Source organism: Gallus gallus, chromosome 12 (assembly GCF_016699485.2).
Source record: "Gallus gallus isolate bGalGal1 chromosome 12, bGalGal1.mat.broiler.GRCg7b, whole genome shotgun sequence".
NCBI lineage: Eukaryota > Metazoa > Chordata > Aves > Galliformes > Phasianidae > Gallus > Gallus gallus.
Genome location: NC_052543.1, coordinates 9,166,738 through 9,190,518, shown reverse-complemented (window position 1 = coordinate 9,190,518; position 23,781 = coordinate 9,166,738). Strand labels below are relative to the sequence as shown.

At 54.9% G+C, this 23,781-nt stretch overlaps 1 protein-coding gene across 4 annotated transcripts in view; it reads right to left on the bottom strand.

Annotated features, from left to right (window-relative positions):
• The window catches only part of NCKIPSD (NCK interacting protein with SH3 domain), a 35,129-nt gene extending 14,936 nt beyond the window's left edge, over positions 1–20,193 (bottom strand). For 3 of the 4 annotated variants that reach the window (XR_005839213.2, XR_005839214.2, XM_001233773.7), the window contains exons 1-5: positions 19,957–20,193; positions 9,321–9,433; positions 8,411–8,612; positions 4,777–4,864; positions 2,097–2,725 (exon numbers count right to left, since the gene is read on the bottom strand). Coding sequence is in view for 2 of the 4 variants with exons in the window: in XM_001233773.7 (XP_001233774.4) it covers positions 2,097–2,725; positions 4,777–4,864; positions 8,411–8,612; positions 9,321–9,433; positions 19,957–20,127 (1,203 nt within the window). In the remaining 2 variants the exon portion in view is untranslated. Of the gene's footprint in view, positions 1–2,096; positions 2,726–4,776; positions 4,865–8,410; positions 8,613–9,320; positions 9,434–9,508; positions 18,321–19,956 lie in introns of those variants that run through there. The other variant, XM_040646393.2, reaches the window with a different exon arrangement.
• Positions 20,194–23,781: the final 3,588 nt, after the last annotated feature.

The following is a 23,781-nucleotide window of genomic DNA, read 5'->3' as shown; positions in this document are numbered from 1 at the left end:
GACTTCAAATTAAGACTGGAACGGGAGCAGGAAGGACACAACTAATTAAAGACTGCAGTACAAGAGGTTGAAACAGGTATAATATCTGCTATAACCGGAGCAAAGTTTTAATCAAGGGCGATACCTCACCTACGGAAAACAACCTTGAAATAACGTGCAGAAGAAGCAACAAGCACATATCTGCATGGGTTGGGGTGCAGGGGGATTTCAGAAGTTACACATTACAGACAAAATGCCCTTGACCTACAACAGACAACTCAGCAACAATCCTGCACGGGAACCCCCGAGACGATGGAATGGTTTGGTAGATCAAACAACACAGAGTCTGCAGTAATAACCTGTACCATCACACGGTGCTCGCGAAGCCAACCAGCTGCAATGACACACAGCAGCCCCTGGAACTGGCAGAGTGTCCAACTGGCAGAGCTGGTCTCCAACACCAGTAGGGACCCCAGAGCCTGGTGCCAGGTGAGGTGCTATCGGCAGCGTGACAAAATGACTCCTGCGGAATTATGCTTCCCGCATCCTGAGGACTGGTGTTAAAGATGAAAATAAGATCCCACCCTTGCCCAAGATCCTAATAACAGAGAACAGAACTTCTCTGCAATGAGTCGGAGCTGGGACGTCTGCCCGAAACAGCTCAACGTTCCTGCTGAGTCGCGCACACACTGCGTGGTTAGTGAGGAGGGAAGCGATGAACCATTGGGTCATGGCCACAAACTGAGAACTGACGATTGCTCACAGGACACTGCTCAGTGAGACATTTAACTAGGTTACGATTCCAGCTACAATTTGAATGCCATAGATTTCATATTCAAATGCCTCGGAATGGTTGGTTATATTCGTGCCATTAGCGATGGAACGCAATCTCAGGTGTCGCCATGAAATGCACACCTTGGGGCTGTGTCTAAGCAGTGGGAGCTGAAATTCATCGTGTCTCCAACTAAGGCAGAGGCCACCCAGATGCACTCTGCTATTTTAACAACTGCTGCAGGAAGCATTCCTTTATTTCCCCGCTTGTGTGCCTGTAGGAGAGGAAGGAGGAGCACGTGATCATTTGCTACGAGGTTTAGAACAAGGTCATGATAATCCCCCTCCTCCAGTGGATGAAAAATAACACTCTACTCTTTGGTGGCTGTAAAGAAAAAGCAGCAAATAGAGCTGAGGAGGGTGTTGTAGGATGACAGAAGAACAGCCCTGTGGAAAAGCAGTTCTCGTCGTTTTGAGGAAGGACCAAGCCAAGCAATGGAGGCTTTGGGTGCTCCACAGCCAAGAGAGGAAAAAACACCTGCAGGTGTAGAGTCTGCAGTGGCATTCTGAATCTACACAGAGTACGTGTAGCACAGCATCAGAAAAACAGGTTTATACAATGCCTTACTATACAAGGTGCTTTTATTAAATGGCGCACACTGCTAAGGCTCCATTTTCTATAGCTTCTATTTGCAGCACTCCAAACAGAAAACACCTCTTGAAAAAGTCACTATTGATTTCTGTCTGATTTTACACCGCCACAATGGCTCTCCATGAGCTTTCACAACCCGTGGGCAGTGCCATCAGGGAAAAAAGAAGCAAGGAGAGTAAAGCCTGCCGATTCGTCCCCATCTTTTTGCCACAGCCATGAGCTGGAACGGTTCCTCTTCCCCTTCGTGCTTCTGCTCAGGTAGAGCTAATTCATTCTGCACACCCAACACGTCCCCTCTGGGTTTTTCCCCACTCTTTGATGGCAAGCTCCTTGCCCTTTTATTTATTTATTTTTTTAAAATCCCTCTCGAGGTCTTTAATACCTCTTTGCATCCCTTACTCGATGATCCCAGTGCTCTTTCCAACCTTAATGACTCTGTGAGGTATGGTGGTGACGGGCTGATGGCTGCACTGTGGTCTTTCCAACGGTAATGATTCTATGATTCAACCTCTCATGGATTAACAACAACCCAGAGCCCCTCGTCCCCCCAGCTAGCTGTTTACCCCCAGCCAGCACCTTTCCTTTGGCATCTTCCTGCACTTCCCATTGCAAACATAAGGAGGGAACTCGTGTTGCTCACTGCACTGCCCCGGCCCTTGGCACCAGCCAGCCAGCAGAGCCCTACGTGCGTTACCTTACTCTCCACTACGGAGATGAGGATCTGCTCCATGATGCCGCTGGTTGCCGGGACCAAGGTCTGGATGTGGCCGATGACCACACCGATGGCCACGCGTGACAGCTCGTAGCTGAGGTGGGTGTTCCTGCGGACCAACTCAATCAGTTCAGCACCTATGGTCTTGGGGACAGACGCCACCAGCCCACTGGGTTCCGGTGGCATTGGCTCCGCCACAGCAGCTTTCTTATCATCGAGACAGAGATTGCTGAACGCTTCCAGGTTTGCGGGGGCCGCTGGGGCAGCTTTCTTGCCCTGCAGAGTCTTCTCCCCATCTGCAGCATGGGACCTCGGGGTCCCCACGTCGGATGGCGGTGCCGGGGCAGCCCGTTTGGCCTGAGGGGATTTGCTGGCCCCATCCTTTGGGGAAGACGTGTAGCGGGAGTGGGCCGCAGGGCCGGTGTCCAGGTTGCGTGTGATGGTGGTGTGCACGCTGCGGCTGGGGACGGGAGGAGGTGTGGTGGCAGGGCTGGAGGCGGCCGTGGGCAGAGCGGCGTCCGAGGCGGAGGAAGGGGTGTACAGGGTGTCCAGGGACGTGGTGCTCACGGAGGAGGCACTGGAAGCTGACCCAGGGATAATTTCAACGGCATCTGAAAGGGAACAATTAAAACGCCTTAGCAACAGCATCAAAGGGAAAAAGAACAAACAAATTGCTACAGCGCAGTCCATTAAAAGGCTCATTGTGCATGCACCAGAGCAGCTTAACTCCTCTTCCTGCCTCACTTATCTCAAAGCAAAATTGTACCGAGTTCCCTCCGGAGCATTCCCACACAATCACCTCTTTAGAAGGGGGAAAACTGCTCTATTGAGATGAATATCCTTCAAAGGGCTTAGTGTTTCACACCGGGGATGGGAGGGAGGAAGAAACAGGACTAAGGGACAGAAGAAGCCTTCTCCCCACGGCACAGCGAGGGCCTTTTTCCTTCGCTCAGGATATGAGCCATCGCTTTGAATACCGGTGCCTGCAGGACCCGTGCTGGCACAGGCAGCTGTCAGCATCTCCCTCCTGCCCAGACCTCTCCCTGTGGCACTGCCTGCACACCGCAGCCAGCACCGAGAGCAGGGAAATATTTGGCTGACACACATCTGTAGTTCCTCCTTCTCAGCACTCCCGAGCATTTGCTCACAACCCCACAGCCCCACCGGCACACGCTCCTATCGCAAACCACCGCATTTTCTGCTCTACTTCTACACGCTTCTCCAGCGATGCCTCACTGTAGCTGTGCCCCACTGGAGCTGTGCGACCTTCCCAGGAAAATATCCACTACAGCCAACCAGAGAGACATTAAGATTTTCCTTCCCCAGCGTCCAGTCTAATATATACTTGTACCAAACTATGCCCAGTAGGGGCAGAAACATAGCTGAGCCCTCCCCTGACTGTGAAAATCGACACTTACTTGGGCAGACGCTGGGATGTCTTCACGGAGAGCTTGGAGAGAACAGCTGACGGTGGCTCTGGTGGAGCACATGTGACAGGGAGTTCAGCTCTCAGGGAAGGCAGCTTCACTCTGCACAAGCATTCCTGCAGCCTCGCAGGGTCTGGTTTGGGTTTGTTGGGAGGTTTTTTGTTTGTTTTTGATACAACTGCTTGTCCCCAGGAAGCTCCCCTTGCCTTTGAGCTACACATCCTTCCCCAGCACCAAGTGAGTGACTGGCAGAACAGCCAGGCAGAACACCTACCATGTGTATCCCACTGAGCAATCCATCCTAACGCCAGCCCCAGTTCCCTGCTGCCCCCAGGCACTGCCCTTTGTTTCTGAAGGCCACTGGGAGGAGGGCTCCTTCTCACAGCAAGCATGAGCTGTGCAGAAAGGCTCCCTCCCTCCCACGGGGGTTCAGCATCCCTCTTTTCCCTTCCTCTTCACCATGTTTTATTAAATCAAGAAGATGAGTTCAAGGGAACTGACCTTTGTGAATTCCCACTGCCACGGTGAAAATGGCTCAATATCATTAAGGGAGCTGGTGCCAGCCCCACGTTTCCATCAACTACGTACAACTCAACAGATCCACCCTACTTCTCACAAGGGAACGCAGGTGAGTTTGACACGGGCCATGTGTCATCAACCACATATCCATCAGAGCACAGGAGAGCAGGTGGGCAGGTTGGCACTAAGTCAGCAGCATGACTGCTTGTTTCCCCTCCAGTCCCTCTGTGCTGAGCGTGGAGAAGCTCCTGCATTGGCCACGTGGTTCTGCTCTGCTCAGCTCAGAGGCCCTGTAGGCAGGGCACACACAGCTGTGCCCTCAGCATTATTTCTGCTTCATACAGAGACCAACTGATTTGGTGGAAATCTCATCTGACCGCTGCACGAAGAAAGTGCACGATGGACTGGGAGCAAAAGCAGACCTGGGCCTGTCCCTGTCCCAGCACTGCCACTGAGCTCCCCCTGGTGAAGCAGTGCACTTAGCACAGCCCCGATAAAGTCCCTTTGCCTGTCTGGGTGAGCTCCTCCGTGCTGCAGGAGACACACAGCCCCACTGCTCCTGTGTCGGCCAAGCAAGCCAGGCCAGCGGGCAGCAAGCCTTGAGCTGCATTCCCAGGCAGGAGGACGCCAGCCACACCTGGATGGCTGTGCCGGGCTGCCAGGGCCCTCGCAGTGGCAGGACCACAAAGGTTTCTCACCCCAAAAGTCGCCCTTACTTTTCAGGGGTGCGGCCATCTGTGCGCTCTTGCGTTTCTCTGGAGGTGGGGGAGTGATGGGAGCGGCGCGTCGGGGCTGCGGCGGGATCTGCAAGGAGAGATTTCACAGCAATCAAAGGAGGCAGGCAATAAAGACATTCTGTTATGAAACCTTCTTCCTTGCGTGCGTAAATCTGCCCTTACATCTCTCTCACCGCTCTGGGAAGTTTCCTCAGGAGGACGGATTATTAATAGGCAGCTTCCTAGAAGAACAAAGCAGGACTCGCACCCGCTCCATCCCCTCCCTGTGACAGGGGGAGCAGCCCTTGTTTAATTGCACATGTCGTGTAGACCTGTCAAGCATTTACTCCTCCTTTCTTCCCGGCGCAATCCCACACACTCACTATGGCTTCACATTACTCTCAATAGCTCCACAGAGGCTGCAAACAGAGCGCGTATTTAGGCACTCTTCTGGAGAGATCCATTACATCAGCCACAAATACCCTTGCAGAAAGACAAAGCCAAGGACTGGCGATGTGTAAATGCCTTTTCCACACTCTCGTGGCTATTCCTGCTCACGCAGGAGGGAAAAAATAGGGTAGACCCTCTGGGCAATTCTACATGACCTATAGCAAAATCCACAGGGGGACTAAGGGGCACACTGCATCGATATCCCAACGCGCCGGGTCAGGAGGCACGGTTCTGGGTCTCATGGGACTGCTGTGTTTCAGCAGCTGGCTGCCTGCAATGTGCCTCTATGTTTATGGGGTACTACAGCTGCTGCCTGCAACAGAACCGTTCGGCTCTGAATGGGAAGAGGAAGGAGGCGATGGGTGAACGTCCCCGACAGCCCAGGCTGGGACCAGCTGGAATCTGCTACAGAGGCATCTGGGCCACCACACTGTTGATTTGCTAGGTTTCTCTAGCCCTGGAAGAGAAGTTTTCCTGTGAGCAGGGCAGAGAGCAGTGTGGCACAGCCCAGTGCTGCTCAACCCACAACAAATGGAGACCGGGTCCTGAGAAGTCTCTACTTTGAGTGGCTCCAGAACAATGAGGAGGAAAAGTGTACTCAGTGTCACACAGCAGGTCACTCCTTCCCAAGAGCCTTTAGCCCATTGAGTACAATGAGGTGCTGCTGCAAAACCCCAGGCTGAGCCCTGCTGTTATTGTCAATCCATCTCCCATCCTTATCTGCATGAACTGCTACGTGATACGTGCATCCAGAACTGGCTGGCATCCACAAAGTAGGTGCTTGCCCTTTAAAAATGACCCACACTGGTCCAAAAAGAGCCTGCACAGCTGCGAGCACCAAAGCAGATGAGGAGGGACCGAACAATGCAAGGCTGGAGGGCTGCTCCGACACACGGCACGCTCAGCTGTGCTAAAGGCAAAGCAGCAGATAACAACCCGAGCTGGGGCTGCTTGGCATGGCACAGCCACAATTACAGGAGCAGTGGATTTAGCAGGCAGGCGAGGAGTTCAGAGTAGCAGCATGACTACATTATTTGGAGGCTGCTAGGGCTGGGACGTTCTGGAGTATTTCCAGGGCTTCATTCTCCTTTCCAAATTTACCACACGAGTTTAACACAACCATTGCAGATTCGTGTCTAAATTAATAGATGCAGAACTAATGTTAGTGCAGAGCCCTGCAGAGCCTCACGCAGGCAGCTCTCCAGCCCTGTCAATTCAGCCCCAGAGGCTGTGGGGGGAATGCGAAGCATCAAATGCATTTCACCACCAGACAGGGGGGTGACAGATGACCATCCCCTCTCCGGCCCTGTGCTCCAGGGTGGGTTTGAGCAGAGGATGGGCAGTGTCAAAACCCCAAGGGAAGGAGGAGAGAATGGAGGATGCATCTTCCATCGCGCGCCGCTGTGGGGAAGGAGCAGAGACTCAGCATGGTGCCACCTCCATGCATTTCAGCCAGTTCAGCCTCCAGGGAACAAAGCTACCGAGAGGAAATTTGTGCTTCATATTCTGCTCATGTTTTGATATGCAAACATAAAATGCACCCAGTGAAAAACACGCCCTGACTTCTGCTTTTCTGGAGGTGCTGAGAAAATTTAATTTTCCGTAGGTCTCTCAGACAGCTGCATAACCAGATATAGTGGAAGAAAGCAGCGATGTTTCCTCCATTTCCTATTTCTAAAGCATACAGGAAACCCCTCTGCTGAGCAGCTATAACCTCAGCAAGCCCTTTCAGCACAAGGCTAAGCTGGAATCTTTTTGGCTGCATCCTCGGTGCCATCAGACAGAAACAGCTCTGTCAGCCAACCGGTCCATCCTGCTCCTTTTTGGCAAGCAACCAAAGCACAGACCAGACAGAGATGGGAAATCAGTGTGGTGAATGGGCCTTCAGGTGCTCCATTTCCTGAGCCTGTAAACTGGAGCCTTCGGAAAGAGAGCTGGCTTGGATGCCCAGAGAAGAAAACTAATACTAAGAAAAATGGAGTTTGTAGGGACTGCTGCATTCCACACAAGCTGGAGCTACCTTTCCACTCTGGGAACTTGCAATTCTTTACGTGCAAAAGTAGCCTCGTGTGCTGCAGTGACAGCGTATCAGTGCCTTATAAGCACTGCCTATCTCAGATAATCGTGTGGAGATGAAGACAAACTACAGCGTACGTGCTCATCTATAGGAGAAAAGAATCACTGTGCTCAGCCCCGCTTAGCCTTTAGCCCCAAAACACAGCTGTACCCACACGGCATAATCGGCCACATCACTCTCCCTGAACAACTGCTGCATCCATCCTTGTCCTTGGCCACTGTGCTGAAGCCTCGCCGACGCCACGCAGTAACCTTGGAATTGTATAACACTTATGGCAGTTTGTTTTTTTACATATAAATCATATTCCCTGCATCCTACCTTCAATTTGTCATGACAAGAAGCACTCAGACAAAGCAGGGTCTTTGTTTCTTCGTGATTTAAGCAGTAAACATTGGCACCCACAGCAGATAAACACTTAAGAACCAAAGATATCACAATGCAGATTTGAGAAGGGGGAAACAAAGCAGTGCTGAGTACGTGGAGGAAGCTCTGCAGCTCACATCAGTGTTGTTTTGAATCACAGAGTCACAGAATGGCCTGGGTTGAAAAGGACCACAATGATCATCTAGTTCCAACCCCCTGCTATGTGCAGGGTCACCAACCACCAGACCAGGCTGCCCAGAGCCACATCCAGCCTGGCCTTGAATGCCTCCAGAGATGGGGCATCCACAGCCTCCTTGGGCAACCTGTTCAGTGCGTCACCACCCTCTGGGTGAAAAACTTCCTCCTAACATCTAACCTAAACCTCCTGTTGTCTTGGTTTAGAGCCATTCCCGCTTGTTTTGCAAAGAGTTCTGGGGAGCTCACAACTCTTTTAGAAAGTCTTCAGCAAACAGTCCCTCAATCCGCAGCACAGCTCGCACTGTAAGGCCTCGGACCCTCAAGGATCCCAAAAGTCATCCCAAGAGCGAACGACGGAGCGACAGTTCCAGGCTTCCCAGACACAGCACAGGATCAGCTTACTGCACCCAGGGACACGCCGCCGGAGCCCCAGGCAAGCAACACAACACTTGCTCTGGGACTTCAGCTACAAAGGCATCTTATTAAACAAGGCAAGCAGCATTATCTCACTGCAGGAGGAACGCCAAGTTGCCCAGCTGCCATTACCTGATAGGGGCCCTCATCCTCCTCCTCAAACTCCGTGTTGGGCAGGCTGTGGTGCCGCTCGTACCCCGTCCGGCACACGCCGTTGGGCTGCCGCGCCGCGTCCAGGTGGTGGTCACTGGAGGACTGCGTCATAACCATCCCCTGAGGGCTGGGAGAGTGGCTTTTGCGGGACACGGTCTCCTTCCGGTGATGGATCAGCTTTCTGAAAAGGAACGATGACATCAGGAAGAGCAAAGCTTAAGGAAGGGGGGGGACGTGATATATTGCTTCGGGGTGACGCACGCCGGAATGGGTTATATTGCGCCAAACGCCGGTGCCAGTTTCATTAACAACTAAGGAAGCACTTCTAGGGGAGGAAGGAAGAGGCTTTGCACGAAGCCCATGATTTATTCATCGCTTCATAGGAGAAAAATGTCTCTTCCTCAGGGGAGAGTCACATATTGCAGTGCAAGCTCCAGAAATTGCCTGCACTTTAGAATCGCCGTTCAGCTGAGATTAAAGCGGCGTGCCTCAGTGCAGAGGGCGAGGTGTCAGAGGAGGAGGAAATAAAAGTCTCCTCACCAGCAATTATTTGAGAATGCTTTAAGGGCTCCGTGCCACACGGCCAACCAGCACTGCAAGTCCTGCCTGGCACAGAGGAGAAAAGAGCCGGAGAGGTTCTGGATTTCTCCTCTAAGCCTACAGCTTCTGCTTCCTTTATATACACTGAGGGTGTGAGGACCAAAGCACCATTATACCTGATGTGGTGGACTGGAGCCCCAGCAGCTATCAGCAAAAGCACTGGAAGGCTCTCTGGGCACAGCCCTTTGCAGCAGGGGGACTCACAATGGTGATGGCCATCTCTATCCCCAGGCACAGCCCGTGCCCTGCTGCCACACCGCCCGCTCCCCCCCAGCACCGCCCCACTCACTGCAGGACATCCCTCTGCTCCAGGTTGTATTTCCCCCCGTTCTTCATGGCAGCGTTGTGCACAGCCTCGATGGCACGGTCGATGGACTGGAGGACCACATCCTGCTCCAGCACCTGAGAAATGCAACATCCCACCCGTTAGCCCATTGCTTCAGCTGTGGTTCGAACTTATGCACTGTCGGAGCTTACAGCAGGACGGATGGCAGTGCCACCCAGCTCCTGCTGCCCCAGGGCAGGCACACAGCCACCAACGTCGCAGCCCTGAAGTCTGGTGCCTTTCGGAGTCACTTTGCTCCGTGTTTGCATTTTTGCTCGTTTTCTTCCTGCTGCTTGTTTTGCAACTTGGTGGCTTTTCCAAATCCCCACACCCAAACTGTCATAGCAACACTTAATCCTCCTGCCAGCCGGCTCGGCTGAGATACACGCCAGCCTTGAAACAAGACATACCCAACGCACAGCAGGAAGCTGGGAAGAGCTGTGGTGAAGGGGCACGGGAAGAAGGAGGTTTCCACACCTGGGACCCCTGCAGTCTCATCAAGGATGCACCTGAATTGGCCTTTCAGGGACCTCAGAGCAGCAGAATGCAGCCCCTCCCCGTCAAGGCCAGGAATGCTGCCCCCAGCACCGGAGTGCAGCGTTCTGATAGCCTACAATGTATTATTTATTCCCTGATTAATTACTAACCCAAACGTGAATTAACAACAACTGCAGACGGTGGGAAAGAAACGCACACAAGGTGGGGATGGGAGCCCTCTGCAATCCTCAGCTTTGAGCACGAAAAACGTAGGAGGTATTTTGGTTGGTTCGTTTTCCTCAGAAAGATATATAAAAAAAAAGAGAAAGCAACAGGGGAAAACTTCAGAAAATAAAAGCAAGTCTGTTGGAATACATCCACCAAATTCACAAAGGTATCGGACCGAGGCCAAACCCAGCACTCACAATGCAGCTGTAGGACTTCATTGGAAGGGAAGGCCACGTTCCTACAACCACAGAACAGCCTGGGTTGGAAAGGACCTTAAAGCTCACCCAGCTCCAACCCCATGCCATGGGTGGTTGCTCCCCACCAGCTCAGGCTGCCCAGGGCTCCACCCAACCCGGCCTCGAACACATCCAGGGATGGGGCACCCACAGCTTTCTGGTAAGGATGTTATTCCACCTTCCACACTGCCACCCCCACAGTCTATGCGAGCCCTGCTCCCCATCCCTGCCTGCATGCTGGCAGTGCTTGCCATGCCATAACACCGCCGTCCCACTGCACCACGGCAACCCATAGGCACTGCTGCCTTTCTACACAGCACGGCATTCTTACACTGACAGAACAGCGCTGTGACAAACAGCTTTGTGCTGCCACGCTCTTCCCTGCGTTTTCCCACCCAACCCTCCATTAACACAGCCGTGGCAGAAGGGCTTGAACCAAAGCGCAGCGTTAACGTGCTGCTCGCCGGGCTGTGCAGATGGCGGATCCTCAGCTCGGTCACAGCTGTGACACGGGGCACCCACGGCCCTGCAGGTGAGCTGCCCTCCAGGCGGCCCTTATATCTCAATTAGACCCCAGGATATCAGAAAGGAAACCGAATTTCTCCCTTTGTAGCCCAGCAGAGGAGAATTACAGAAGCGTCAATAAATCATTATTTCCTCTCTCCTTGCTAATAACGTGAGCAAACAGAGGACCTCCTCGGGGCCACCTGCCGATTTCCTTCTGTCCCACGTGGGCTCCCTCTCCGGATGTCTCCTCAGGTACCACCCCGTGTTGTTTAAATGCACTCACACAGCAGAGCTCGCCCAGCAGCCCAGAACAATCACAGCTTTCTGAAAGGCTTTTTGCAGACACACAGGCTGAGCTGCCCCGGCTGTGCAAGACCCCAGTCTGTGCGAGCAGCTCAGGGCAGGCTGTGTGCTGCCACAGCAGGCTGAGCCAGGGCCACAGGGCAGCACCCAAGCAGGGCTGCAGGCTGCAGCACTACGCCACACTGTCACAGCACCGTGCCAGAGGACAGACCAAGTTTTGTCTCCGGTGACAGCTCCGTTTCCACGCAGCTGCACTGACACTGCTGGGACAGGGCTGTGATGCTGCTGGCGCACGCAGGCACAGACCGGCTCTTTGTTGCTCACACCAGAGACCAGCACCACCTCTGAGGTCACACGCAGTCTGTCCCCAGTCACCGCCCGGCCGTCTGCCCGCTGTAATCCTTCCAGCTTTAAATGATCACTGCAGTGATTTACAAAAAGCCAGCTGGCCTTTGTTCTACAGCTCCGTGGCACAGCGATGTACAGATACGAGTTCCCCCTTCCGAACCACACAGCTCATACAAAAATAACACAACTCAGCCCTTTTGGTTTGCTTTTGGAAATTCAGATGCTTTCTCTTCCCCTTTCTGCAGCCCCAGCCGGACCGTTTCAGTCCCCAGGCTGTCGGCCAGCAGACGGGCATTCACTTACTTCCATTGGTACAAAGAAACTATGCCTCGCAGCACTTAAACCCACACCATAAAAATGCAATGGGAACAACGGGCAACTGCCCTGGCTGCAGAGCAAATAGGATGAGCAATGCCCCTAACCAACCTGCAGCATCTCCGCCGAGCAGCGAGCAAACAAAGACACGGCTGAGCCCTGCTGACAAAGAGCCGGCCCGCAGGCAGCCCGTGCGCTCCCGCTGACAGCAGCTGCTTGAGCACACAGCGTGCACAAATGGGAAAGGCAGAGAAGGGAGAGAAGGGGAAAGGGCTTCCATTGTGCAAATCCTGCTAAAGCAGGAGGCAGAGCTCCTGGAGAGAGGTGTGCCACGCGGGGCAGCGCAGGCACGAGCGGCACTCGGGATACACCAAGTCCTATGGGCAGTAGAAGGGGCACAGCCACCAAACTGCAACGGGGCTGCAGGCTGTGCTGGCTGAGCAGAGCTCTCATCAGAGCTGTTATCGGCTCTCCAGGGGACGTCTCGCTGTCCATCCCGGGTATACAGCTGGCAGACAGAGGGCCCTGGTGTTAAGGTTTGGCTGCTCAGCATCCTTTTGGCACACGGTTTGCAAGATGAGTCAGCACCAGGCACGACCAAGTAATGGTCACTGCATCTGTGCAGGGGGAAACAAAAAGAAATGTGCACACATGTATTTTAGAGCTAACGCCTATACCGAAAAGGAAATTGCTGGTAGTCTCTGTGCTGTAGAAGTCTCAGGGTTAAGAACAGGATGTATAAAAGTGGAAGGAAAGTCGCTGCAGTGAAGTGCAAGAAGCTATTTGAGGACTTCTGACGTGTGAGTAACCCCAGACCAGCAGTCCGGATGCCCCTCACTTCTCAGTGAGGCTCAGCACAGCTCCCAGGTGACTCATGCAGTCATTCTGAGTGCATTAAGAAAAAAATAATCTACATTTGTTGCATTTTTGGTCATGCTTAATTTCTAACTGCCCAGAGTGCTGGAGATGCCCGGGCCAGACTGCAAGTCTCAGTGTAGATCTGTTCTGATGGGATCAGCAAAAACACGGATGCAAGCTGAAAACCCAGCCACAGAAACACCCTTTGCAGCTGGTCACGTTTGCTGGCTGTTGCTTCACCAAGGGGTAAAGATGCAGCCCAGCAGAAACAAGCCTGGGAAGCCATGCAAGCCGCTGCCTCCTCTGCCGGCATTCAGTTGCGGCACCAGCAGGGATGGAGCGAAGGGAAAAGGAGATCTTTGAGGGCTGCTCCTGCGAATGGCATTTCAGAGGGCATGCTGACAAAGCCCCTCCAAAATAGACAACTCCAAAAAAGAAAAACCATTTCTGTATGATGCTTTTACCAGTGCCCAGCACCATTGAAAGACTGTGGAGGGTGCAGGTGCAGGGCAGCAAGAGAAAAGGCACCAGAAGGGCTGCAATACACAACACAGGCTGCGCTGTCGAGAGGTAGAGCATGCTAATTGGCCATAGAAAAAAAATCCCAGGCCTGCCAACGTGCTTATTTATTAAGAGCTGCTGCTGCAAGCATATTTATTCCTGGTAAAGCGGATGCTTCTGCTGAGACACACAGCAAATTCAGGGAGTCAACACAATTGAGCTATCCTGGGACAACGATAACGTTAACTCTTGCAAAGAGGGAACGAAGACACCACAGAGGTCTGTAGCTGCGCCTCACAAGTAGAGCTGCTGTGTGCGTGATTAGAAAGGCAGAGCACAAGCCAAAAAAGCAAAGCACAAATCCCACCAGAACTGCAAACTTAAGGCCCCGCGGCCCTGTGAGCTGCTTTCTGACTGGCAGATGGTGGGGGTGGACAATGCACGATTTTTCTGGGCTGCAAAACTGAAGACACAGCGACAGTTTCCACGCTGACCTACAAAAGTATCTTGAGAATTGCAAGCCGAGCTGTGTTTATCAGTGGAACGAGGCTAAACTCACTGTTATCACCCAGTTCAGCTCAGGAACAGATACGGGGGCTGCTTAAAGTTGGGTTTTTTTTTTCTCCTCCCCTCTTAGAGATTAAAGAGTTCAACTGGATTTGCTGACACTTCACCCACAGCAGAGCACGAGGTGGGTCACGGAAGAAAAGCAATTCATTAGTGCCCACACTATCTGCAGGGACAAACAGCCCGCTGCTCGAGCTGCAAGTCATAATCCCAACTTCTTTTGCAGCTTGAAATGACACAGGCTCAGAAAACACGAAGCAGTTGGAACAGGAAGAGAATGTCCTCTTAGGACGTTGTGCTAAAGGCAGCAGAACAGCCATAATCCTGTTTTCCTCGCTGCCCAAGGCAGGGAAGAAGAGAAACCAAGATATGTTGGATCGCTCGCTTCTCACGTACCAAACTTCCAGCCCAGCTCATTTGCCTTGTTACGGCATTGATTTCTCACACCCACCTTTTCGCATGCCCCGTTCACCCTCATCAGTCTCCATCTCGCTCAGCAGAGCAAGGACAAATTAAAATGAACATATTTCAGAGGGACTTTCACGTCCACTCAAAGGGAGACAAATCCCCCGGGACAGGAGATGGCCATGGCTCAGCTCAGCCCCATCAGAACAAGTGGGGCCCAGAGAACCCTCCGGTGCACAACATCACCGTGGGGCAGAGAAGGGGTGGAAGCTGCCCCAGAGTGAGCAAGGGGCTACAGCAGCTCTCAGGGCACGTGGCGGGACGGCCCATGGTGGCTGTCTCTCCCATCTTTGCCCTCTGAATGCCTACAGGTGGAGCTGACCGCCCCTCCATGCTCATACAGGGTTGAGTGATGGGATTCTGTAGGTTAGGCTGATGGCTGGACCTGATGGTCTTGAACATCTTTTCCAACCTAGATGATTCTATACACCACGTGGCCCGGCTGGTAGAGGGTTGGTGCTCCTCTACAACTCAACACAAGACCAACCATCGTCAACAGTGCTTTTGTAGGGGGAATGTTTTGCTCAGGCATCAATACTGCATAATTGTGTTTAAAAGCTTTCGAAGCGACCAGAGCTCAACATTACCTTGAGATTTTAAACTTCTGAATCAGATCTCAAGAATAAGAATACAGCCATTCCAAATGTGGTTCATACACACAGAAGTCTCAGATGCTGCCCCATATCACAAGGGGAAGGCTTCTAGGAGCCAAAGACCACAGACAAAATTATGCTTCCCAAAAATGGATGCTGCAGGGGCTTGCTTCCATCCCTGAGGTAAAGAACTCTGTTGTACAGCCTTTTTAATAATAATTTCACGATTATTTCAATGATGCAGTTCTCTCTGGTCATCGAGCTGCCAAAGACATGCTCTAAATCAAGTCCCAAAACCATTAAAGGGAACGCATTTTTTAGTCTAAATCAACAAAGGTGATTCTAAAGCAGACAAAACTTTGTTACTGAGAACAACAGCACCTCAGGGGACACCATGTCAGATGGAAGAGCCTCCAGCTACAAACACTGACTCTGCAAGGCTCAGGGAAATCCTAAGCTTATACATTAAATAGGTAAAGAACTTTTCTACTCATTGCTCCTACTTGATGTACTGGGGTTTAATGCATTATTCCTTACGCATGCTAGGAGGGATGGGCTTCCCTGATACATGAGCCCTGATGGCATATGGTGAGCCAGAACTCCATCTGAGGACAGTGGCAACCCATTGCTGCAGGGCGCTCCCTTAGGAACAGGGCCAAAAGGAGGGCACTGCAGTCCCGTGAGACTCAGTGTGACTCATCAACAGGGCATAACACACCTCATCTTGGATGGTCACATCACGTTACCCCTTCTTTCTTCCTCAAACACACCTCCTTTTCTCAGGAAGGGATGGAAAAAGGCCATCTGGGAGCAGCCTCACTGGGTGCAGAGCTCACTGAGCTCACCCAAAATGGGGCTGTCACCACACGACACTGCACAGCCGCAGAGGTTCGCATTTGTCTGCTTGGTGGGGAGCTTCAGCTTGATCTCTTCAGGCAGCCATCTGCTTTGTCCCGGAGCGCACCCGTTGTGGCACACGGACTCTGCACTGAGCTCAACTGACAGAGAGCTCCCAACCTTGAAAACCTGTCGACAGCAATTTGGATCTCCTGTCTGTGGCACGGGGCTGAGCTTGCAGGGCAGGACAGGCACAGCCAGGCAACACTGAGCAAACCCCAGGTCAGGACAGATCTATCCTGAACGTGGAACCGGTGATGTAGCAGGACGTGACCCACAGCCTGGAATTATCCAGCACGCACTGACAGCCTTCTCTTTCCTCAAATGAAACCCCGTGAGCAGCTGAACAAACCCAGAACCAGCACACGTTGGCGTTTCCAGGTCACGGGCACAGCAGCCAGCGTTTCACAGACCGCCTGCATGCACACGAGCTTCAGCTGAGCAGTCTGTGCAGGAAGAAGGAAGGCACGGCACGCAGGACCCCATCTAGCTACAACAAAAGGCAATAACCCACAGCCAGGAGTGGGTGCGATGCGCTCATGGCTGCTTGTTGCACACCAGAGGCCATGCTCCCCCTCACTCCCTCTCCCCAGCAAGGCCATGGGCCCCAAACCCTTCACGCTTCCCCCAATGGGAGTCGCTCTGTAGAACAGAATTGCCTCCTAGGTGAAGCCAGGCGACATGCTGGCACCTCCCTGCAGCAGGGCAGGGACCAACCTGCTCCTTGCACACTCGGGAGCACTCCAGCATTCCATTTAATCGCCTCTACCAGGCCTTGTGGCACAGCTGTGTGATCCTCAGCACAGGGCAAGACTTGAAAGCAGCTCCTTCCCTTCAGATGTGAGCACAAGTTAGCTACAGATGCAACAAAGCAATCTGCACATGCAGGCTCAGCAACAGAGCAGCAAGCTGGAGCTGCAGCCTATCTCCTAACCCACCTGCACACACAGCTCTGTCAGAAGCCGTGGCTTATAACATTATGGTTATAGCTTTGACCACGAAGGGCATCAGCATCTGATAAGCATAATTTTCTTACAGACTATCTAATGCTACAGTTGCACATGAAGGCTGCTGCTGCTTCTCTCCTTATGAAATTCTCTCCCTGCTGGAATTTATCATCTTTCCAAGGCCTGGACTGGCAGCTCATGTGCTGCATGCGTAATCTTGAACGGGAACGACAAAGTTTAAATCCTTCAAGAGGGAGTGTAACTGGAATGCCCTTAAAAATGCTGCTTATTTTCACATACATCTGAGCCATATAAGTAAAGGAAGAAAAAGAGGAGGTTGTTCCTGTTGCACAGAGATCTCTTAATGACCTTAACAGAGAGATTCAGCTGTTTTCAATGTTTCAGCCACCGAGAGACACAAATACCCGTTTATAGGGGGATTTGACTTTCCCTACAGGAATTAATATGCCCCAGACCTTGCAGGGAATCCTCTTAGGTCAGCCAACGACCATGATACTGTCTGCTCCCATCAAAGCCCTTCCTGGCGTGCAGCCTGCACCGAGCACAGAGGTTACTCTTCTCCAGCAAGGAGAGCCCTTCACCCTTCTGTATGTTGTTTTTCCATGGTCATTCATACCAGCACATTTTCCTCCACAGAAAAGCAATCCAAACCATTTTCCTGCTGGTCAGCGCTCTTTCTTTCCCTGTGGGCAAACAGCTGAGTTCATCTCCAATCAGCCTCTACCAAACTTCGCTGTTGATGTTTCTCCTGCAAATGGGGCAACAGGAAGGACGTCTACATTTTCTGTCCTTGAGGCTCAGCCATTCTGAACAAACCCTATAACAGCCCTAAACTCAGCACCCTAAAGGAGAGCCCCGGGGGCAGCCCCAGAGCCTGCCAGTGCCACCACGAGCCGTGGGACCAACAGGCACAGAGCTGTTCAGGTGTGGGAGCTCAGGTCCCGAGTTTTTTATCTGATACGACAGCACTTAGCTGTTTTTAATCAAAGTACCCTGAGTGAGAAGAACACATCCCCATGACCAAGCAAGAACAGAAGCTAAAGACCACGCGTGCATTTCTACTTTAATCATTCAGAAGTGTGAAAGATTGCACAACTTCTGGCCAAGACGTCCGATCTTTAGCTGCAGTAATTAGAAACGGTTAATTCCCCTGACTGCCATTTAATCTCAAGAATGAAACTTCATTTTGAAGCATTAGCATCTCTGCTAGGATAGCATCTCTTATTGCGACAGCCCGGAGAAAAATGCCTCATTCTTTCAACTCCTTACATGTATTGAGAAGCGCAGCCTCAGCTGCAAAGCACTACCAGCTGCTTATTCTCCAAAATAAAACTTTATTTTTAGTCTAAGTGCTTATTCAGGAGCTGTGCGAGCACTCTGATTAAGCTCTCACGCCCATTACAAGCTGTGGCAGATCTGCAACTGATGACACATGGCGATTTGGGCTCCCCAGCAGGGCAGGGGATGGTCAGTGCCACAGCCCTCTGCTCACCTTCTGACCCAACCCCCACCAGCACCAGCTCCAGGACGTGCTGCTCAACCGACCCGTTTGCTATCCTGGTAGAAAAGCAGCCACGTTAGCCCAGAGTGTGTGTCACTACTACAAAATGCATCAGGATGAAGGGGTTTCCTGCAAGCAAAGGGAGCTCACACTTCACTCTTTTCCAAAACCCTCTCCTCTCTTCAGCTGAGGAAGGAAACACCATCCCTGTGCCTATCCAACCCGGATTACCTGTGCTGTGCCGCTGTGCATTTGCTTATGCTGCAGGAGAATTCTAAGTTGTTGCTAGGCTGCGTGAAGCAGTCTTATTTTTATCACATGCCTGTTTGTTCCTGCAGAAAGAGATAGAAAGAAAAAGGAAAGAGACAGAGCAACCTGAGGCATCCTTAAAGCGCTCGCTGTGCTCTCAGCTGTGCCCATGTCCTCACCAGAACGGCTCAGAGCCACCATCCCCCTCCTCACCGAGCCATGCCAACACCTCTGCTGACATGGGGAGCACAGCCTGAGCCAGCATGGCCTGAAGACAGGGCGAACCTGCCCATCAGAAGGAAGCTGATGCTTCCAGCAGTGGGTGGCACCAGAAAAGCAGCCCTGAGCTCTCTCTGAGCATCACTGCAAGGGCTCAGAGCTGCTGCCACTCACCTGGAACGTGAGGCTGCTGACAGCCGTGCCTTGCTTTACAATGGTGACTCCTGTTGGCCGCTCGCTCTCCTTGCTAATCAGGAGCTGCACTTTCCCTGTCGCGATTGGGGTGGGACCGATCGCCTTGCAAAGGGCCATTCCTAATTGGTATGGGTGCCTTTTTAAAGCTGAGGCTGGTCGGGAGGCTGACGCTCAGCGAATGGCTGCAGCTCAGCCCGAGGATGCTCTCTCCCAGGCTGGGCCCCACTGCCATGAGGGTCGACTTCAGCTCCTCAGCATCACCCAGAGGGGGCACTGCCACAGCTGCAGGACGGCGCTGTGGGTCCCGCTGCCTCACGCACCACTAGGAGACCCCTGGCTCCGGAAACTGCACCAAATGAAGACGAGAGGCTGCAGGAAAGGCTCAGCTGTTTCCTGCCAGCAGCTCCACGAGCGCTGGGGAAGCTGCGGCTGAACTGAGCATCACAGGGCCGTGAGCAGCTCTGCTTCGGGGTCAGCGGGCGACCAACAGACCGTCGGGGTCACCCAAAGCAGATGGCAAGCGACCTCCGAGCACCTCGGGGCTACAGCAAAGCATAACGTGAATAACAAACGTAAGCTCAAAAGCAAAACGCTTCTCCTGGAAGATTTTGAAAGCAGGATGAGCGCGGGGGGGGCGGTGTGGGAGGGCCGCTCCAGAACGCCGCAGGGGAGAAGGCTGCAGCCCACCGCGGGGAGCACACAGCACGTCGTGCCCGGCGGGCAACGGAGCGGGGGCTGCAGCCTGGAGCGGTGCCACCGCGCGGCTTTACATCCAGCGCTTTAATAAGGCCTTCGCCCTGGAACCGAATAGCGTCTGTAAACTGCTTAAGGGCTTACGCAGACGCGAGCCGTGCCCCTGGCAGCAGGACGAGCCGCCGCCGGGCCGCCGTCCCGTGTCCGTGTGCCCCGTACCGCCGTGTCCCCGTGCCCCGTACGGCTGTGTCCCCGTGCCCGCACCGCCGCACACCCACACTGCGCGGCATCACCGCGTGACCGCCTCAGCAGCACCACGGGCACGCGGACCCGGAGCGCTCCGCTACCGCACCCTCCGCGGCGCCGACAGCCACCGTGCGACACTCGCGCGCAGCTCCCCGCGCCCGGACGCGCGGCCCCCCACGCGGCCCCCCACACGGCCCCTCACACGGCCCCCCGGGCCCGCCGCCCCCGGCCCACCTGCAGCCGCTGGAGGTAGGAGGCCGGCGCGTAGCCCGTCTCCCCGGAGCCGGCCCGCGTGACGAGCCACCAGTGCTGGTTGCTGCGCTCCAGCAGGAGGAACGTCTCCCCGGCGGCGAACGGCAGCGAGTTGGGCTCGGCCGAACGGAAGCTGTACAGGGCCCGGTACATGGCTGCGGTACCGCTCCGCGCCGCCGGCCCGCGCCGTCCCGCCGAGGCACGCCCCGCTGCGTCACCGCGCCGACACGCCCCCCCCCACGCCCCCCGGTGAGACCGCGCCCCTCGCAGTGTCCCTTCGCAGCGCCCCCTGGCGGCGTGGCGGGGAAGTGCTGGGAGCGGGGCGGCGCTGCGGGGCGTGGGGCTGCGGGGTACATAAATATGTGGGCGCCGGAAGGGAGGAGGGGAGGGGTGCGAGGCTGCAAGATGCGGGGCTGCAGACGCGTGCAGGGGATGTATAACACGGGGGGGAGTTGCAGGTATGGGCGTACAGAGGTGTCCCAGTAGGGCTGCAGGGATGTGAGAACACTGCGGGGAAGCGAGGATGCGGGATTTGCGGGTGCAGGGATGCGGGGCTGCAGAGAGGGAGGGGTGCAAACGGAGAGTGCCGCGCACAGGGATGTGGGGATGCAGGAATGCGAGACGCAGAGTTGAGAAGTCGCAGGGATGTGGGGACACGGAGATGCGGGGACGCAGTTTGCAGCGCTCAGCGTGCACGAGGCAGGGCGCTGGGTGCGCGGCTGCTGAACGAGAGATGCGGGCTGCGAGATTCTGCGTGCACGGCGCCGAGCGCGGGGAGCAGAGCGCGGGGGGCGGCGCTCCCTGCAGGGCTCCCGCTCAGCAGAGGGCAGCAATGCCCCGCGAATGGCCGCGGCTGAGCTGCAGCTCTCGGTGCCGCCGTGCTGCGCTCCGCTCCTTCCTTCTGGCGCCCACGAGTGTCCGCGTGGGGGGCGATGCTCCGCTCCTCGTGCTCAGAGGTGGGGGGGGGTATGAACGGCAGCGGGGAAGCAGCGCCTCGCCGATGGGGCAGGGCTCCGGCTCACGAAGGACGTGCGTCCCTCTCCCCGTGGGGCGTGCAGGCGCTCGTACCGGGGGCAGGGGTGGTGGGAATGGGCTGGTGCCAGGGCAGGGAACAGAAAGAATGGGGGGGATCGGTGCTTGGAACAGAAACGGGTTTGTGTTTCCGCAGAGATTAGCTTGCGTCCCAGGGTGAGGTTTCCTCGCTCTGCACAATGTCAAATGTGTTTTCTGAGTGCATCCAGGAGGGCTCTGCGTCCCGTATGGCACTGCCATCGCCGTGCAGAGCACGGTGCCCTGTGTGCTGGGCACAGGATGGACCTGTCGGCATACAGACCCTGTGCCACCAAGCCAAGGGGCAGTAGGGAGCATGTTGGGGGGGGCAGATCTACCTCTGCCCCAGGTAGGAGGAGTGAGAGGAAATGTCCACATGGCAAGTGCAGCTGGAGCAGGAGTTGGGTGATGGTGGCCATACCGCAATGCAGAGGGTGAGGATGAGCCCCTGTGCCTGTGGTGTGTGGGGGGCAGTGAGCGCTCAGAGCTCCCATGAGCAGCTGCTGATTAGCAAATGGCTCTTAATTGCAAGCTGCAGGTAATTTATCTTGGCCTGGGTGGGGAAACTGCGTCATGTGTGGGTGACTTCTGAAGGCGAACTTCAGACCTCAGATAACGGCACCTCCATCCACTGCCCTCAAAACCCAACACCACAGCCCCGTGCTGCAGGGTTGGAAGGCAACGAGCTCATTTCCCTGCTGGGAATGCTACGTCCCTGCACATCCAGCCCCCCTGGAGGCCACCACCAACTCCCGGGGCCCGCATGGTGCAGGGCTGCAGTGGGGCTGCAGTGGGGCTGCAGTGGGGCCTGGAGAACCCCCGGGGTGCGATGCCAGCGGTAGGAAGAGTTACACAATAGTGCTCATATGATTGAGGCACAGCGGTGCCAGCGCTGTGTACACTTATATAATCCCACGCTGCCCGCTCGTCAACAGGTTGCAAAAGAGCGCTGTGATCGATCCTGCTACTTTTAGGCGTGCAAATATTATTGTGCAGCAGGGTGCTCTCTTTAGGTGAAAAGTCAGAGGGGCTCCGGAACTGAGCACTGGGCAAGGCCACAGCCTGACCCGGGCTGGGGTGCAGGGATGCAGCAGTGGTGCCTCTGTGCCATCCCGACGTCCCAGCAGCACCATGCACCCTGATCCAGGGAGATGCGGCCTCCAGCCCCCTCAGCAGCGGGGAGAGGCAGCAGTGCAGAGCTGAGCTGCAGGCCAGGATCGGCCTAGCGTGAGGCGTCCGCGGTGCCTATGGACGGCTTGGCCCAGGCCCAGGGCCCCTCCTTCGGTGCAGGGAAGGAACATCCAGCTGCTGTCAACAGCTGCAGTTCCTAGAAACGGCCGAGACAGAAGGGCGGGCAGGGGGAGCCTCACGGCCAGCTCTGTGTGGAGGAACAACAACAGCCCTGTGGAGCTGTGCCCGAGGAGGGGAAGTGGCTGCGGGACGCGGCCCGAGGCCCAGTGGGGTCCGGTGGGGGGCACGGCTGGGTGCGGCCCTCAGCGGGGTGCTTGGCGTGCTGCAGGCCCTGCGTGACGTGGGCTCTGCATGCCAAGGGCTGGGAAGGCCACGGGCACACCCTCATTTCCATACAATTCAGGGAAGGCAGCTCCATCCCAGAGCGCGGCTCCCTGTCCCCTCGCTTTGTCATCGCCCGGTTACATAAACTCCAGCCCGGCTCTGTTAGAAACCACACCTGGGGGCCGCAGCTCCCCCAGAGCAGCTCCAGGCCCTGTGCCCACCATTGGAGGAGCACGTTCCTTCTCCATCCGGGCGGCCCATGGGCATTCCCTTCACCCTGTCCCAGATGTGGGGCTCAAAGCGACCCATTTACATGAGGAGTGCTCCCCACGTTGTGCAGGGCACAGCAGAGCCCTGCTCCGAGCGCTGCTGCCCGCGAGGCCCCACAGAGCCGCTGTGTGGGCCCGGAATTGAGGAGTGCCCCAGGAGCCCCACTTCACGTAACCGCCTTTCTGCGAACACAAGGAACTGCTCCGAGGGATCTGCACGGAGCGGCATGGAAGGAAACCAGCCCCGCTCTTGAACTTTGTGGGATAATATTTCATGCGGAGGGACACGCTGTCCCGGCTGCCCCCACATTAACCCTTGAGGACGCCCAGGGGCTTAAATCAACACGCGGGCGCAGGAGGCGCCTCCCAACAGCCTGACCTTGGTCCCGTAAAGCAGCTGAAAGCAAAAAAGGCAGCGCCGTCCCTGCTCTCCCAGCATGCTCCCCACACCCTGGTGGGGTGAGGACGAGAAGAACCCATGGGGCAGAAGGAAGGGCTGCTGCCCTGCACCCTCCTCAGCACACACCAACCGCACCTGAGCTGTGTGTGTCCCTGCACACGCACAGCTGTGGCACCAAGGGGCTCTGGGAGCAGCCCGTGGCCACGCTCACACCGCTCCCAGCAGCTCCCAGCCAGAGCAGCAGAACAAAGAGGGCTTGTTCTGAAGGCAGCTTGCATCACAGCAAATGCGATTGTTCTCATCGGATTTTATGAATTCCCTCCAGAGTTTGTACGTAACAGAAGTCCATTAGAGGACTTTATCCCTGCTAATTTCAGACTACAAAGTCAAACGGTGTATCAGATGAATCTGCACAGGCAGGCTTATTTATATGCTGCAGCAGTGCCGGGTGACCGCTGCCTGCCAGGAGACTGTCATTAGCTCATTAGCAGAGGGCATCACATTTAAGCAGAACCGAAAAGGAAACGTCACGTTGCTGCAGGCGATCCCGCTCCTCGTTCCCGGTATTCTGAC